General features: G+C 36.8%; 1 protein-coding gene across 2 annotated transcripts in view; it reads left to right on the forward strand.

Annotated features, from left to right (window-relative positions):
• Window positions 1–19,529, forward strand: part of Sh3gl2 (SH3 domain containing GRB2 like 2, endophilin A1) — a 196,036-nt gene that overhangs the window by 159,889 nt on the left and 16,618 nt on the right. For both annotated transcript variants that reach the window (XM_063251652.1, XM_063251657.1), the window contains exon 3: window positions 450–522. In XM_063251652.1, coding sequence (XP_063107722.1) covers window positions 450–522 — 73 coding nt within the window. The remainder of the gene's footprint in view (window positions 1–449; window positions 523–19,529) is intronic.

The raw sequence follows: 19,529 nt of genomic DNA on the forward strand, positions 1-19,529 counted from the left end.
TATTTTTTACCAGAAGATAATTAAGTATGTGTTCAAATAAATTCTAGGAAATTACCAGCTTCCTCCTTGGGTGAATAGGCTTTTCAGATCTTGATAGATATCTGCTAAATGCAGTTCCCCAAGGATTCCACAAAGTTCATCACTTTCTCTTACAGGACTTTTCACTGTTTTATTGCCTGTCTAGTGATTGTATACAGACTCAGAAAAAAAAACAAAGGCTCTAAAACTAATGAATTAATCAGGCGTGGTGGTGTATGCCTGTAATCCCAGCATCTAGGAGACTGAAACAGGAGGATTGCCATAAGTCAACACCAGCCTGGGCTACATAGTGAGTTCAGGAGCAGCCTGAACTATACAGCGAGACCCTGTTTCAAAAAATTAAAAATAAATAAATAAATAAATAAAGGTAATGCCTTTTCAAACTTAGAATGTGTATTTTCTCATTTCAGAAAGTGGATGTTACCAGCAGAGCTGTGATGGAAATAATGACGAAAACAATTGAATACCTTCAACCCAATCCAGGTAAGAGCTGTCTCATACAGAAAATCTTAGCTTCTCTTTGATGGCCATCTACTTCCTCAGTCCACTTTACAGGAGGTTCAGTGGTGTAAGGTGGGATGTTTTAAACCTCACATTGAAGTGACTGGAGTATCTGTTATTTTAGCCAACCATAGTATATTTAGCAGCATTTATGTACAAGTTGGCAGACATGTTAAGATATAATAATTTCTGTAAGGAATGAAAGAGTACAAAGATGAAGAGTTTTTGTGAAGTGCAAAGGGTTTCTTTTGATGTGGAATTTAGAAGTTTATCTTTGGTTCTGATTCTTTTCCACACACATCATAGGTCAGAATTTTTCCTGCTAACCTGTTATACTCTAAGAGAAAGGAACTGCAATAGAAATAATAGATGTATGCTTTGAAAGGAGAACTAGGTAAAACTGTGGTTATGCCTTGAGCCCAAGGATAGCAGAACACAACAGCCTGCAACACAGCCCTTGTCGTTAGACTTCCTGTATTTATCAGGTCCAGATTGCAAGGTGTAGGGACTTCAGGCAAGACCAGGCAGACTTAAGAGAGGTATTTAAACATGAGGAAAAATATTTTCTCTTGAGACTAGTTTCTTTGGGAATTTCAGATGTGGGCAACTGTGTAGTCCCGGGAAGTTTGAAGAACATTGAGGTTTAGTGGGCAAGAGATACAGAAGAGGAAGGTGTGAGGTAAGAGGAGGCTAGAAAGTGCACAAGTGAGGTAGGCTAGCCCTCTCCTGCCTGGCCCTGCTGGCTATCGCTTTGTTTACTAGTGGCAGCACTGCTGCTATTTTGAAGATGAGTTTGGTTTTTTTTTTTTTTTATTTTTCTTGTCCTTCCTAAAAACATTATAGATAAGATTAGCCAGGGAGAAAAATGTGGGAAGGTAAAGGAATTTAGTGAGAGTAGACCAGATAAATTTTCAAAGGTCCTTAGCAAATTTGGTAAAGAACAACAAAATCAAGTTTCTAATTTTTATCCTGAGCTTTCCTCATAATGTTCGTATTCCTCACAGATGCAAAGATCTCTTAGATAAACTTTTGTTTCTTAGTATTTCAATGGCAGTAATAGGTCAAATTTTGAAGAAAGCCACTCCATCTTGCTTACAAGAAACTATCATATAGGACCAAGAAATTTTCACTTTATCTCTGAATTATGTATAATTTCCTGGGATTCACATATGAATTGTGTTACTAAGTCACTGTTGTGAGCCTAAGCTTAGGAGCAGGAAGAGAAAAAAAGTGCTTATTGAGCACTAGTGCATGTTCAGTGGTATAATGGCTATGCACACTGTCACTTCTCTAAAGGTAACCATGTTTCTTAATACAAAAGTGTAGCTAAACAATTCACAGTATAAAAACATGGACTAAGATTCTATTGTAACATAAATTCTCTGTGGCGACTCATCGGCTTTCCTGAGGATATGCAGTTATGCTTTACCACAGGTAGATGTAGTAAATTGAATAGTAAGTCCACTTGGCTTCAGCTCTACCCAGAACCTCAGAATCTGACATTAATTGAAAATTGGGTTTTGCAAGTGTCATTAATTAAGGATCTTGAGATGTACTTGCACTGGATTTGAAGCAGGCCCTACATATAATGACCAGTGCCTTATAAGAGGAGGAGAAGATATAAACATAGGAAGACAACTGCTGCAGAAATGAGAAGAAGATGCAGGGGAGCACCAGGACCCATGGAAGGCGAGAAGAACCAGGGAAGGAATTGGCCATAGAACCTGTGCGAGGAAGTGACTGTGCCGACACCTAATTTCAGAACTTTGCCATCCTGACCTTTGAGACAATATTCTGTTGTCTTGAGCCACTCAGTTGGTGGTAACTTCAAATGATTAGATCTAGAAAATGAATACCATAGTACAGCCCCATTTTATATAGGGGAAAAAAAAAAAAAAAAAAACAAGGACCAGGGAAATTACAAAAAGTTGGTGGTTACTACCCAGGAAGGGATGAAGCCACGATTAGAGCCCAGATCTGTTGCTTCCTCAGTCCATACACTTTCTGTTGCAGGAGCCTGCCCCTGAGAAGAATGGCTTCCATTTCATTAGGTGTAAAGGGTCTTTTGCTTTCAGAATGGGTACAGTAGAAATTCAAAAGGGAAACATTGTAGCATTTAACTTTGATAAAAAGAATAGAGGAAGAAGTAATTGGGAGAGAGATGTGTAAATGTTTAGAAATGACCTATTTTGATTAGCTCCTACATAATAGTTTTATTCCATGAGGAATATGATTATTATGGTTTTTTTTTTTTTTTTTTTTTTTTTTTTTTTTTTTTTGTCTTTTTCCTTTTTATTGGTACCGGGAATTGAACTCACGACTGCCTGCTTGCAAGACAGGTATTTATGCCGCTGAGCTAAATCCCCAGCCCCAGTATTATTAACATGTACTAATGAAAATAAAAACTGAGAAAAAAGTTTAAAAAGTGATTTTACAGTTCTTTGGGAATTGCATGGACGTCACTGACCAAGGAAAACAATGGTAGCACTAGGTATTCCCAAGTGCATGTCAGGAAAGCAGTTCTATTTGGGCAAAACAAGTGTATACAAGTAAGGTTCAAAACCAAAGAGTTCAGAACCAAACAAAATTTATACTATCTGTATTTGACGGCTTATGGCCAAGGGGATTTAGTTCCTGTACAGATTTCTCTTCTGAGAGTAGATACAACGTGAAGCTCTTGGGAGATGGCTGTTCAGAACCTAAAATCCCTCGTGAAGTGGCATAAGACTGTAAAATACCTGGAGGCAAGCAGTCCTTGGTCAAAGTAGATCAAAAATGCTATTTCCCAACCAGTGCAGATGGCTAAACCCTTTAACCACTCAGCTTTTCAGGAACCAAATCTGGGTCAACCAGTCTGAATACAGGAGGGCTTGTTCTGAATAAGCAAGATGCAGCTTAGTTTAGAACATGGACTAATGCCAAATAACAAATGTACATAGACAGGCCAGTAGAACACTGGATGTTAATGGCTGGGACATAGTTTGAGAGTACTCTGTATTAGATTAATATTCTAGGATGATGGCTGGGTTCAGATCTTATGTTTTGGAGCTTACAATTTTTTTTGTATTCTTAAAACTCAGTTCCTATTGAAATGATGACCCTAGAGAGTTTGATTAATTTTCAGATATCCACACATATAGTTTGAAGGTTCCATATTCACCTCTTATTTACCTCCAGAATGATATTTTAAAAAGGTAAATCTGATTATATTATTTTGTGTAAAACCCTCAGTGGTTTTTTGTGCTTTTAGAATTAAGTTTTAAATTTTCAACATGGCTTACACGATCCTCTTGCCAGCCTGAGTATATACCTATCTTGCTTTTTTCATTGCTGAGACAAAATACTGCACAGACAAAGCTGGAGAGGAAAGGTTTCTTTTGGCTTACAGTTTGTAGAGGTTTCAGTTTGTAGTTGGCTGGCTCTAAGGCAGGGTGTTATGGCATGGAGAAATTATAGTAGAGAAATAATTCATGGTAAGTAGACAGGCAAGAGCACAAGGGACCTTGGCATCTTTCTTCTGTCCCTTTATATTCTATTTAGGCTGCTGGGATTTGGGTGGTACCAAACTAGTCAGTGGAGTGATTTAGTAACCACACACCCTTAATCCCAGCATCACACACTTTAGATCCAGCCACCTCTGAAAAAGCTTCACTTATGAAGCTTTGGGGAGAAACAAAGCATAACAATACCCTACTTTACTAGGCTCCTGCCTCTTTCATATCCAACGTGGAGTGGAGCTCATGTGGAAGCCTTCTTTGGCCCCTGGCAATGGATTCCTCGTAATCTTAGCTGCTTTTTAGTAATGGCACATGTCACCCCTTGCTGAAATTGTGTCATAGTATGCCTGGTTTTGTTTCTCCTCCCCATTGAGGATGAAACTGCCTGTCTCACTGTTATATCCCCAGTATCTAGCTCAGTTCTGGACAGCCAATAGGCTTTTTGATATTTGCATGAATAAATATGAAGCACAGTTAACAGCAAATACAATATAACTGCTTTTATAAAAGACTATTTTTTGTCCAAGCATCTTGGAAATCTGTCCTGGTTATGTTCTTCCTGTCATGGTAATGTTGCACTCCAAGCTATGAAACTTTACAGTTCTGTTTCACTTTTTATTTTTGCCACCAGGAATCAAACTCAGGACCTTGTGCTTGCCAGGCAGGCATTGCACTGCTGTTGCACTATATTCCTGGCCCTGTTTCACATTTGCAAAAGTTCTGCTTCACAGAGCAGAACTTCAGGCCTATAAGTCCACTCCCCCTTCCCTGCCTCTTCAGTTAACTAAAATTTTCAGAATTTTTGGAAAGAAGCCCTCTCGGCCACTCTCCTGAAAATGTATATAATTTATCCTGTTAGGACTCTTAAGATTCCTGAGGGCTGGGCCTCATCTTGGTCTTACGTTTACTCCCACCACAACAACTGATTTTGGCAATGAAGAAAATGCTGGTTACATATGTGGAAATGATGGTATGGGGAAAAGGAAAGCTTTAAAATTTGGTGTGTATTTTATACTTATTTCTCTCCTACAATGGACAGTACAGCATTGAACAGTTTTCTGTTGAGCCTGTTTACTATAGTGTGATATATGTTTAATGCTTAGTTCCTTGATTTATTATATTAGAGCATTTTATTTTCAATAGAGAAATGAACTATTGACTTAGGGTCAAGATAACTTTAAGTTTTAATATTTCAATCTTCTGAAAATTCATTTTATAACTAGTGGAGATTTCACTTTCAAATAGAGTAACAGACATCTGTGTCTGTTCCAGCCTAATATACTTGCTATGGCGGTCTTTGCACTGAGAAATCATTTTGACCCTAATGTCAAAATCCAATACAAATTTCAAAGATGATGAAAAAAATCAATTTGAATATTAAAAATACTGTCATAGAAGGGAATTTGTTCTGTATAGAAATGCTTTTCTTTTGAACGCCTTGATGGTCTTTTCTCAGCATGTCTGAGATTGAGGTGTTAAATGGGAATCATTAGATTTCTGTTCAGGAATTTTAAGTAACAATTTCAAATCTCATTTATGAACTGCCTATGAAATAAATGTATTTTCATTAGTTTTAAAATGTCTCATTAGTCCCTAAAAAAAAAATCACATCAGATTTACACTTCTTTCCCATAGGCTACTGTTTCAAACATCCCTTTCCAGAGATGAATACATATACTGATTAGTAGAGAGTGATGTTAAGATTATAAGATCTGTTTTGTGGGAGTGGTACTTAAAATTAATACATATATTATTTGTCATTCATTTACTTAAACCCTTGATTTCACAACACGCTGTGTTTTCTGTGCTTCCTGGAGGGCAGGGCCTGAGTTATGCTCATTTTGTGTCTGTCAGTACTCTTAGCATTGTGCTGAGACGCCTGCTGTATAAACGTGTGGTTGAATATACAGCATCCATCCTTCACTTAAAGGGATGTGTGTTAAGTCCGGTAGCCAAAGCTTTTAGTTTTTAAAATCTTGATGCAGAAAATAGTCCAAATGTGTAAAAAAGATGAATTACAAAGGCAGCTGTGAAGAAAATAGTGTGTAACTTCAAAGTGATAGGGCTTTTAAAGGATAAACATTCTAAAGGAAATATAAGTCAGACAGTAGTACAGTTCATATGCTGCATGTATTGAAAAGGTTGGAAGGTTTTTCTACATTTGCTACATCTTTGGGGAAAATACTGAAAGCTTCTGGGTTCCTAATATGTTTGAGACATTTTCCATCATCCAGAGCTATTAGTCAGTTGGAATTAGGTGGTTAATGATACTTATTTCCTCATCTCTGAAGAGTGCTAAAAGGTGCTAAATCTAGACATTATCTAAAATATTACTATTATGACTATATTGGCTTGGGGATCAAGCCAGGGCTTCCTGATCGCCAACCATACGTTCTACCGCTGTACTGCACCCTCAGCATGTGGTAGCCTGCACTCAACTTCCCTGCAGGCTCATTTTGCAGCCTCATTGGCCTTTTAGTTTCTTGAGTGCTTTATGTTCTTTCATACCTGAAAACTTAGCAGTGGCTTCCCCCTCACTTTAGAGTGTCTTGCCTTACGTGACACACGTCTTATGTGACATGGTTATTCATCCTCCCTGTCTTAGCATATATCTCCTGAGAGGCCCTTGCTGAGTCCCATTCTAACTTCAGACTGCTCACGTTTTGCATTCTTGTAATAACTTGACATCACAAGTCTCTTCTACAGATACCTCAAATGGCTCCACTCATAGAATAAAATTGAAAGTCATCGTGAGGGCCTTGAATTACTAGGCCCTAATGATCCAGTTTCGTTTCTTGCATTCCCTCCAGCCTCCACCTTGTTTTCTCTGTGTTGCCCTTGCTAGCCTACGTCAGACACACAAACTCTCCCCTTCATTTGTGCTGTGCCTGTCCTTCTGCTCCAATCATGTCCTCCTCAGGTCTTCTCACAGTCTACTCTCGGATCTTGGCTCTGTGGCTTTCCCTGGCCATCTTGTTTAACACAACAGCCCTTAGCACCCTCTAAACCCCTTTTTCTTGTTTTTATCTTCACAGAACTTCCTACTGCATTTACTATGTGTTTACATGTTAACTTGTTGCTTGTCTCTGCTACCACAATGTAGCTAATCTGAGTTTAGTCTTGTTTGTATACTACAGAAAGCCAATTCTTTTCCTTTCTTTATAGTGCTTATATGTTAGTTTATATTCTTAGTATACTGTCTTCTCCCCTTCTTACTCTCCTTTTTTACATTCTCCACTTGGCAGCTGTTTCTATCCATTAAAGATGTAAACCACACCTTCTCACTCCTCTCCTAACTCTCCATTGGCTTCCATGGAACTGGAAATAGGCTTAAAACAAACTCCCAGCCTATCTCTGTTTTGGGGCATTGCACAGGGACATATCTCCTAGCTCCTGCAGTAGCTTCTTATCACTCCATTTCCATTCAGATAGTTTCTCCGTGTGTGGTCCATCCCTATCCACTCTGTAAAACACCCTGTCCCCACTTTTCTTATGTTCTCTTTTGTTATTCCTATCATTGCTTGAATTTATTTCATCTTTTTATTATCTGTTCATCACTTCCATCTCCCATTTAGAATGGAATCTCCCTATGAGTGGCAAGCTGTCTTGTTACTTAACAAGCCATATCCTTAGTACAGCAAAATGTCCACCATAAATATTTACTGAATAAATGTTGTTTATCCTTCACACCGTGTAATAAACTCACCAAAGACAACAACTGTGCCTGTTTTGTTCAATTTTAAATACCTAATGGGTAGCACAGGGTTTGGTGTTTAGCAGTTGCTTAATTTGTTGAGTAAATGAATCAAATCAGGTAAAACATGTTTAACCTATAACCTCTGTCCTCTAGGAGTGGCAGATCTTTCAGGTAGAGTCATTATCTGCAGACATATACAGGCCAAGATCAGAACTGTGACTATCTTTGTTAAACCTGCCTGGTGTCATACACAGTTAATGTGTTTCACAGTTAATTGCTTTTGGAAAAGTGTGGATGAGTATAATCTCATACAGTATATATTCATTTGAGTGAATGAGCCTAATGACAAACCATTTATATTTATAGACCTAGAAAATAGTTGTTCTGCTTTAGATGAGAAAACTGAAGGTGACTGATAATATTATTTTTCCCAAGTTCATTCAACAGAAGAACCAAAACATGCATTGAGATATGTGTATTAGCAAAGTTAATTTTTTTTCACTGTCAAATACTATAAAATATGAACATACCTTCAGTCTTGGAATGAAGCAATTCAGATCCTTGTATAATTTCTTCATTTGACTGAGTAGAGCCTTTGATTTGCTTCTAACCAGCACATATGGATATACATAAGGTCATGGAATCAGACACACACCGCTCCCGTGCTTCCTTGACACAGTCCTTCTATAACACAGTTGATGGGATGACACCCTGATCTTCACGTTAGATCATACGAAACTGTCTTCACAGACTGGAGTGTGGGAAATAATACTTCAAAGAAGCAGCTTCTCTGTTGTAAACGCCCAAGGACAGGGCCTAATGTCTGAGAACTGGGGCTTGGGGTATCTAGAATGTAAAGGTAACTAGCCAGCAATCAGGTGGCTACTCAGTAATTTCTCTGTAAGCCAGGTCCTTTGAGGAAAGTTCCACTATAGACTCTCCAACAATGTCATAGTATCAAGTGCCACCCTCTTGTTTAATCTGGAAACCTGAGGAAGCAAAAGCTCATGATATGAGTACACTGAAGTCTGTGTATGTCTTCAGATTGCATAATCTGTTGTGTGCTTCTGGGACATGGTTGCCTGCTTTCCAGGGCATGCTGTGAGATTTGCGTTGATGCCTTGCAGTGCCGCATCCTGAGGTGGGAAATACTTGCTGCTCCATCCTGAGTTCTTACAGCTGCTGACTACTATAGCCAATTATTGTAAAATGCCTCCCCTGCTGTGTGTCACTCATAGGCATAAGGAAGGCGTAAGTGTTACCTCAGAGAGAATTGGGCTGAGAGAGGCTTAGTTCTGCACCAGAGTTATCTTCCTTTTCCTCAATCCCTTATAATGTTTAACTTCAAGGCAAGTTTCATTAATTTGAGTAAATTTACCGTAATTTTCATTACCATAAAAATCTTTTGGATTATTTAGTAATTGTTTCCATGCAAGGCAAGAGAGCCCGTTACTTTCAGTGCCTGGAGCTACATTTCAGATTTATAGATGTTCTGAGATTTAATATAGGAAAATGAGGCCATTGTAAGTAGTCATCATATGCTGCTAATACGACATATTTGCTCATCTGTTACTTATTACATATATTTTGTGTAAGTATTTCGCTCCAAATCTGATTTAGTATAATTTTGAGAATTTATACTTGTACTTCAATTGTAGTTGCTGTAGTAGACTGTAAAAATTTAGTTAAATAATGTTTCTAAAAATTTTTATTGTAGTGAAATATATATAGTAAAATTTATATTAACCATTGCAGTGCTGAAAAATGCATTCGTAATATCATGTGATCATCCCTATAATGTTTCCTTAATTCATTTGTAAAAGGCAAACCATGTTCTTGTTAAATCATAGTGCCTCATTCCCTTTTCTCTGTAGCTCTTTGCAACTACTATTTTATTTTATATCACTATGATTTTGACTGCTAAAAGTATCTTATATAGGAGCTCATACAGCCTTTGCCTTTTTTATGATGGGCTTTTTGCGATAGAACATCACTCAGCCTTATGTCTTTAAGGTTTATTCATGGTATATATGTCAGACTTTTATTTTTAAAGACTGAGTAGTATTCTATTGGATATATATACACTGCATTTTGAATACATTTTCATCTGTTGATGGACTTTTGGATAGTTCTACATTTTAGCCATTGAAAGTAATGCTACTTCATACTTGAATGTAGGTATGTTTTTGAGACCCTGCTTACAAATCTTGTGGATATACTGTATAATCCAAAATACAATTGTTGACTCACATGATAATTTTGTTTTTAATTTTTTAAGGAATTGCCTCACTGTTTCCCACAATAGTTACACTAGTTCCTTTCCTCAATAAAATGTGTAAGCATTGGGCTGGGAATTTAGCTCAGTGGCATAAGTGCCTGCCTAGTGAATGTGAGGTTGTGAGTTTGATCCTCAGTACCCAAAAAAAAAAAAAAAAAAAAAAAAAAAGGTGCTTACTTCGGCAGCACATATACTAAAAATATGTAAGCACCGCAATCACTGTACCTCCTGACCAGGACTTATTTCCTGGGTTACCTTTGATTCTGTTGTTGCTGTTATTGTTGATTTTATGATGGTAGTCGTCTGAATAGGGTGATATGTCATTGTAGTTTGATTTGCACATCCTTAGTAATTAGTGATATTAAGCATCTTTTCATATGGTTATTGCCATTTTATTTTGAATATTCTATAGAAAAATGTTTCTTAAATCATTGCCCTTTTTCAGATTGCTTGGTTTTTTTGCTTTTGACATTTAGTTAAAAGTCCTTTTTATATTTTCTGTATTAACTCCTTATTAGATATGATTTGAAAATGCTGTCTTTATGGGCTTCTGTTTTACTGCTTATGGTATTTTATAATATCCAAAATTTTAAAAAATTCATTAAGTTTATTTTTTTTATATTGTTGCCTGTCACTTTGATGCTTTCATTAAGAAATCATGATGCCTTTGCAATATTTTGATGAATTTATACTTTGATGTCTTTTATCCATTTGCAGTTAATTTTTGTATATGCTATTTAAACAGAGTCAAAACCCTTAATTTTGTACAGCCTCCACCACGTATACATCTAGTTTTCCTAGCATCCTGTGTTGAAAAGACTGCCCTTTCCCTGGAGTGGTCTTTGTCCCTTTGTCAAAATGTATGCGTGAGGTTTATTCCTGGGCTCTTTATTCTCTTCCCTTAGTGTGTGCTTGCTTTTATGCCAGTACCACCCTACTGTGGTTTGGATGTGATTTGAGTATGTCTTTCACAGATTCATAGATTGGAAACTAAGCTTAGCCCCCTATGAAATGAGATTCAGATAGTTGGCCTTTAAGTAATGACTAAATTCTGGGGGTTCCCATGATTAATACAGTTCTTGGAGGTCCAGATTAGTTTGTGTGAGAGTGGATTGTTACAAGAATGAGTTTATGTCCTCCCTGGTCTCCTGCTTCTTAGTTTGTACACATGCTACTTCTGCTTATCATTTTTCTTTCTGTGTCTCTGACATGTTGTAAGGCAAGGTGTTGGGAGTGAGGCCTTTGCCAGAACACCAGCACTGTGCTGTTTGGACTTTCTGATCATCAGAACCTGAAGCCAAATAAAGCTATTTCTTTATACATTAGTTAGCATCAGGGATTCTTTTTTTTTTTTTTTTTTTTTTTGGTACCAGGGATTGAACTCATGACCTTGCACTTGCCAGGCAGGTGCTTATGTCACTGAGCTAAATCCCCAGCCCCAGGGATTCTTTTTAACTATCCAAACCAGACTAAATTACATTCCGTTTTGATTAAAGTATCTTTGTAGTACATTTGAAATCAGCAAGTATGAATTTTCTCACTTTGTTCTTTTTAAAGATTGATTTATCCGTTTGAAGTCCCATGAGATTCCATAGGAATTTCAGGGTAAAATTTTCTATTTCTAAAAAAAAAAAAAAAAATTGTTGAGTGGGCCAGGAGAAGCCAACCATGATCCTGTGCTTCTGTTGGCTGCCGTTAGAGACCCTCTCACAGGTAGTCAGTTTAGGCTCTGAGGAGCAGCCAACCACACCTGCATTTGCCTGCTTTAGAGGCCCTCCCAAAAAAAGCCAGTATGGGCCAGGAGAAGCATTCAACTATCCCCTCTCATGCCAATAGTCACTATCGGAATCTTTCCTGTCAGTATCCAGAGCGTTGGGGAAGAAGCAGTCCTGATCCCTCATGCCCACAACCATCAGGGAAGCCTTGGTGTAGCTGTGATGGACTGGAGAAGCCTGCTTGACATCTCACTGCCTCCCTGGGAAACTAGGTTCAGAGAAACTCAGGTGCCTGACCCTTTCATCTACACCTTGGATGGGCAGCCAGTGTGGGAAGTGCCTGGGACCCCACAACCAGCTCATCCAGAGGAACACAAGAAAATGTCAAGACAAAGGAGTAAAAGGCAAACTCAGACCTCCAGTCCACACAGAAGAAGTCCAGGAGACACAGGTAAGAATAAATTAGAAGTCTCACATGTGAAATGATGGCAACTGAAGTCAAGAAACAGCTTCATGAGGCTGTAAAAGAAATCAGACTAGAAATAGTATCTTAGGTAAAAGAAGAAATGGCAAACATAAAGAAAGAATTGCTTAGCATATGTAAAGAAGACATAGAAAAAAACGAGTATAGGAAAATGATGGGAACTTTGCTTGAACAACACAGGAAAGAATTAGAATGCATGGGACAGATTCAAAGTGATATTCAGGAAATTAAAAACTCCACTGAAAGCTGGCAAAACCACTTGAATGCAGCTGAAGATAGACTTTCAAACCTTGAAGGCAGGATTGCAACTAACAATCATGAAAGGAAAGATTTTTTTAAAAATAAAAGGAACCAGAAAATGATTCAATGGTTGCATGACAGTACAAAGAAAAAATATGACATAATTTTTTTTTACAAAAGTAATAGCAGAAAACTTTCCAAACATGGGAAAAAGACCTGGCATACAGATAAGTGAGGCATATAGAAATCTAACTAACCAAGCCAGATAGCCATAACCAAAGTAAATCTAAACCCAGACATATAATAATCAACATCCCAGAAATTCAGTATAAGAACAGAATATTAAAGACTGTTAGAGAAAATAAACAAGTCACTTATTAAGGAAAACCCATCAGAATCACAACAGACTTCTCAACATGAATCATCCAGTCAAGAAGAACTTGGAGTGAAGTATTTCAAGTCCAGGAAGAAAACAACTTCAATCTGAGATTGATGTACCCTGCAAAACTATCTTTCAAGATTGGTGGGGAAGTAAGATACTTCCATGACAAAAAACAGCCAAATTCATGATCACCAAAATAACCCTACAAAGAATACTGAAGGATATTCTAGAGAGAGATAAAGATGACCACAGTTCTAGAACAGCAGCAGACAAGGATCGCTGAGTTGGGGCAAGCAATTGAATGGAGGGGAAAAGTAGGGAGCCAACAGCAGGAAGCATGGCAGAGATAAGCCAGTATATGTCAATTATGACATAGATGGCCTCAATTTGCCAATAAAAAGAAGCACGGGCAAAGTGGACCAAGACACAAGATCCATAAATATATGGTATACAAGAACACGTTTAGGGGCTTTAGCTCAGTGGCATAAGTGCCTGCTTGGCAAATATGAGGTCATGAGTTCAGTCCCCAGTATCAAAATAAAACAAAACAAAACCTAAACACATTTAACTCAAAAGGAAATTCATAGACTGAAAGTCAAATGAGAGAAAACAATACTTCATGCAACAGAGAACCAGAAAAAAAAAAAAAAACAACAACCAAAAAAAAAAACAGACGTAGCTTGCCCAAATGCCACAGAATGGATAAGAAAATATGCTATAAATAAGATAGTCTCAGAGCTCATGTAGGTAATGGATACAAGTTGAGATCATGCTCAAGGGTGAAGTGGTTAAAACTAACAATAATGAACATAGTGTTGTCTCCCTAGTATAAAAACTGAAGGAGTTAGTGGGATCCAGAATGTACAGTAGCTACTGTGAAAGTGAAAGGGAAGGAAATGGCTACAAAGGGAAGGAAGGAATGGAAAAGAGGAGAAAAGAAGGAGAGAAGATAATAGATAGAGATATAATGTGTGTGTGTGTGTAAGATAGATAATTATACTATCCTGTGTTAACAAAAAGAATGGTTTATACTTTCATTGATCATTTTTTTATTCGCATATCTGTTAATCTGAGCTATTTTGAAAACAACAATATGCAATGCCTTGACCATTGTTAATCCCTTAATACTTTCTTTTGAAATTCTGTATCATCGTTTTTGCTTTGTCTTCTTTTGTAGCAAAAAAAAATTGAAAATTTTCATAGGGATTGCTTCGTTGTATTAGTGCCATCCACACTCAGCACCATGCTGATTGAGTTCAGCTGGTATTACAAGCTGAGCACCAGTTATCAACTCACCACATGAACCTTTAATTTTTTTAACATAAAAGAGTATATAATGTCAGGTAGATGATTATATTTCTTTATGCCCAATTTGGAGTCCTTTTTATTCCCAGAAGTTCCAGGTATAATCTCTGTGTCAAACAGAAGTGGACATCTTTGCCTTGTTTTTAGTCTTAGAGAAAAAGCTATGAATCTTCATCACCAAGTATAACATTTTCTGTGGAGTTTTCATACGTGGCCTTATTATTTTGAGATAGTTCTCTTCTAATTCTAGTTTTTTGAGTGTTTTTTTTTAATCATGAAAAGGCTTTGAACTTTGTCAAATACATTTTCTGCATCAGTTGAGATGGTCATACATTTTAAAGCTTCATTTTTATATGGCGTATCATACTGATAATTTTTCATATCCCAAACCATCTTTCCATTCCAGGAAAAAAACCTACCTAGGTGTGCTTTATAATCCTTTTAATAAGCTGATGAGCTTGGTTTACTAGTATTTTGTTGAGACTTTTTAAGTGAATTTTTGTAAAGAATATTGATACAGAGCTTTCTTCATATCCTGATACCTATAGTAGTAGTTGTTTGGTTTTGGGGTCAGGTTAATGTTATCCTCACAGAATGGGTTAGAAAGTGTTCCTTCTTCTTCAGTTTTTGAGAAAGTTTGAGAACATGTCCTTTGGATAGTTAGTAGAATTAACTAATGAAACCGAGAGATCCAGGACTTTGTTAGCTTTTGTTTGCTGATTCAGACTAAACATATGCTCGATTTTCTGTTTGTGAGTTACTCTTGGTCTGCTTTCTGTTTCTAAGAGTTTGTCCATTTCATTTAGGTTATCCAAATAAATTTGGTACACAAGTAATCACAATACCTTCGTAATACAGTAGCACCTCAGTTCATCAAAGCTCTGTTTATAAACAATTTGTTTCACAAACAGAAGCATTTGCCAAAATTTTGCTTTTGTTTGCAACAAAAGATGAGGTGGCAAACATGCCCACCACCACCTTTCCCACAAAACAGGTATATGGCCATCTTTCTAAGATCAGAACAAATTAAGTTCATGAAGCAATGTACCATTGCTTTTTTTTTTTTCTGTAGAATCACTAGTCATATCCCCATTTAATTTCTGATTTTAGTAATTTAATATTCTTTATTTCTTAGTCCATTTGTCAATATTATTGGTCTATCCCAAAATTAACCTTTTATCTTTTGACTGGTGATAAAGAGGTAAGTGGATTTTTAGCTGTTTGTGATTATTTCAGTTCAGTGGCTGTTAACTCTAATTGTCTTCATAGAATTTGCACCAGGTCATGTTGGCAGAAGGGCTTCCAGTATCCCGAAATATAGTGTAACATTCATTCTGTCTACTGGGTGGTTACATTTCCTCATTTCAAAACACCTGCATTTTAAAACACCTAACAAGTGTAAATATAGCTGAAGCTTTGCATTTTGCTGTGATAAGCCCTAATTTGACCTAGTTTAGTGAAGGTATAATACATCTGTAAGAACTGGTGAAGGCAAGGAGAGATAACTATGATTTAAATCTGTTTTAGCTTTTTGTTATATTTCCTGGGGCAAGTGACATTATTTTTCTGTGCTTCATTTTTCTTATGTATAAAATGGAGAAATCAAATCTGTCGCATGTGTTACTTCAAAGATTAAAGGAGATGATGTATATAAACTATTTATAGGAAACATTTATGAAATGATAGTTGTAGAATGCAATGTGGTCTTTGTTTTAAGTTTTTTCTAAGTTTTTGGACCAGATAGTAGCATTTATTAATAACAGTACAAATCATTCAGCATTGACCTGGTAAAGATTTCTGCTCTTTTGAGCAATAAGATTTGACTTCTGTGAGGCAGATAACAGTGGCAAAAAATAAGTTTCTAAAATCAGTGAAAACATCCAGATCTTCAGTGTTCCCTAGTAGATGTAGAATCCGCTAGCTTTCTCCTGACAACGGGAGCAACAAGATATGACTTGGTATTCTATGGCCATCTGCTCTGCCTGCAAGGGTCAACTGCTTTCATTATGTAGCCTAAGAATGGAGGTTGAATTTTATTCCTCCCTGTTGTGACAGGCAGATGCCCTGTTAATATGTTTTCTTACTTGAAATTTTAATTGAAGAAAGAAGCATAATGTAGCTGTACAAAGTAGGTTGCAGTTTTTTAAAAAAAATTACAAATGCTCTTTCCCTGACACTCTATTGTGTCATAATTCTTGTTCCAATCACTTAGGGTGGAAAGGGAGATAGGTACAGAAGGGCAGATACACCCCTTGTTCTTGTCCCTCTAGCAGTAAGTGCTCATTTTTACCATCCCTGGTCCCCTCCCCACTCTATCCTGTGTTCATGAATGTGCCAGGACTCTCCATTGCAGCTTCCTGTTCCACAGTGGTGCTGATTTCTAGAGCTGCAGACATCCCGTTTATTACAGTCTTTGATTTTAAAAATGAAACCGAAAAAAAGATATTAGCCTTCTCTTTTTCCTTTGAAAAAGGAGCACCTCATCTTTTGGCATCATTGTTCTTTGGAGCAAAATCCATAGAAAACATGTGCCATACACAGTTCTAGGTACTATGCAAACACTATTTATAATACTTACAGTAGCTTTGGGTTTATTCATTCTGGAATGATGAAACCCATTCAAGTTTTTCAGTTCTCTGCCATGTTTATTCTGAGGCAATATTTTAAGCCACGGACACATATCAGTGAATGAAACAAAGCCCCTGCTCTCCTAAAGCAAGATTAACACTGAATAAAACTCAGTGTCAAGTGGTAATTACTATAGTGAAGAAATGTGAAAAGTAAGGGAGATACAAAGGGACTGGGTTTAGGAAGATGGTTCTCTGGGTGTGTTCAGGGAACAACAAAGAGCCCTGGCAGGAGGGACATGAACCAAGAGTCTGAGCGCATAGGACCTCATCATCATTGTTGAGATTTGAGTGTGTCTCCTAAGCAACATGAGAATGTGTTACAGGGTTTTGAGGAGAATGGTGGCATTATCATGACTTAACAGTGAATGAGACCACGCTGACTCCTTTTTGGAGAAGAGATGATAGGGAATAAGAGTATAATCAGGGAAGACAGTATTAGAATATGCAATAATCTAAAGGTGATAGTATCTTGGACCAGAAGAGGTCTGATTTGGAATATGTTTGAATGTAGAACTGACAGAACTGACACTCCTATGGAATGTGAGACAAAGATATCAGAGATGACTACATAATACAGGGCACGAGTGATTAGAAAAATGGGTGGAGTTTTTTCATTAATATTGGTGGTACTGTAGGAGCATCAAGTGGGGGAGATGGTGGAAATCTGGAGTTTAGTTTGAATATATTTCAGATGCCTAAACATCCTAGGGTAGTGTGGAATTCCATTGCTTGGGAGGGGAAACTTGCTGGATACATTTGCAGTCTTGAAGCTTGTGATATGGATATCAACAATTTTAAAGTTTTGCAGGTGATTCTAACATGCTTCCAAGATCATGTTGCTCATGACTGCATGGAGTATCTTTGGAGGCATGTTCTGTGATCTGACCTGGTGAATACTCTATAAATCAAGATGGTTATTGGATCACCATATCCAAGCTGTTAAGAACAATTCTAAGTAATTTTGATACACACAAGGTTAAAAGTCACTGTTAAAATACCTTTTGACAAAGTGTTTTAATATTTTTTTTAGTCTTTTAGAGAGTTGGGTATTTCCCCTTGCAACTTTAAGCCTTTAAAAAATTTGATAGATTTTAGAATGACTCAGACATAATAGTCTGAATCTGTTTTTCCCTCTTAGTAACTACAAATTTAAGTAGGTATTTTAGCCTCTCTCAACCAGATGTACTCATGGATACAGCCCTTCCACCTTTCAACAAACAAAAATAATATAACCAGCCCAACAGAACTGTTAATGAAGATTAAGTTAAATTGTTTCTGTAGAGTCCCAGACTTGCATTAGATGCTACTTAAAACTCAGAGTTGTGTTTTTATAAAAATAGGTAATACTATTTTTAACTATATTAAGCCGATGTTGTGGATAAATCTATTGAAAATAACAAGAGAAAACATAGTAACTACGGAAGATCACCTATATTGGTCTTATATGTCTTATCCATTGCATGTTTTTCTAGGAATTTGTTTTGCTGTCTTGTTACGACTTGGTTTTCCCTATAATACAGAGAGGATAGATATATATGTAGAAATTCACACATGAGTTTTTTTTTTTTAAATTATTTATGGGAACAGATTATATAATGCAAGATGTAATGAACAGATACTCTGAAGAAGAGACACTAAGAAACCCAATGCTAATTTTGTAGCATTATGATATAAATTTTAGCAATACTATTGTTCGCTGATTAGAATGACATTGGTCTGGTCTCTTGAGTTCAATTTCAGCATATGTAGAGATGGGGACGGCTACCACGAAGAGAATGAGAGATGCGATGGTAGTTATTATTGTCTTCCCTGATGTTGGATCTTGAAGACCTAAAAAGCTTTCATCATCTAGTAATGATTTGATTAGTTCTATAATATGCAATAAGTATATAAAGTGGGTGAAGATGGGGACAACTATTTGTAACAAACGAGACAGTTAGATAGACAGTGAAGATCTCCAGTGGACTTGCTTTGAAATCTGTATTTCTTTAAATTGTTTTTTTTAACTGTTTTGTTCTGTTTTGATATGTTTAATCTTACCCTCTCTGAGATGTAAAACAAGTGTGTAGGACTGATAACCATATTACTGAGTTTTTGTTCGATCATTGAGCAGAACTGTTTGTAGTGTCACTTTTTGAATGTCATTCTAAATACTTTAATTTTGTAACCTGAACAGCTATTTCTAAGATGACAATATGTAACTTATCAACCAGCGATTTCTTACCGTTTGTTTTTCTGTAATTTTCTATTATTTCTACCCTTTTTTATCTCCATGTATTTTTTTGTTTCCTTTTCTTTAAATAAAAAAAAAAAAAAAAAGAAAGCCCACTGCCATGTGCCTGCCATAGGTTTGGCACCACTGTCCTAGGAGATTTTAAAAACTGCTGATGTCCAGACCATATTCTGTCAAGATCTCTGGGAGTGGAATACTGACATTAGGTTTTTAAATTGACCTATAGCATACAAAAAGTACAGTTTACAAATCATAATTGTACTGCTCAATGACTTATTATAACTGATACTCCTGTTTAGAAGTACCTCATTCAAGAAACTGAACACTATCAGGAATCTAGAAACCTCCTTGTGAATACAAGCAGGCCTGATCATCACATTATACACTCATGTCTGTTTTAGAAGTTTACTCACAGAGAATCATATAAAAGTACTCTTATGATCTGGATTCCTTTGTTCAACTGTCTATTTGTTATTATTGTGTGAAGTTGCACTTCTTTCATTCTCACAGCTGCTTATTATTTCCTCA

Source organism: Cavia porcellus, unplaced genomic scaffold (assembly GCF_034190915.1).
Source record: "Cavia porcellus strain 051 isolate PalLab524CR breed Dunkin Hartley unplaced genomic scaffold, mCavPor4.1 scaffold_1, whole genome shotgun sequence".
In the NCBI taxonomy this organism is placed as follows: domain Eukaryota; kingdom Metazoa; phylum Chordata; class Mammalia; order Rodentia; family Caviidae; genus Cavia; species Cavia porcellus.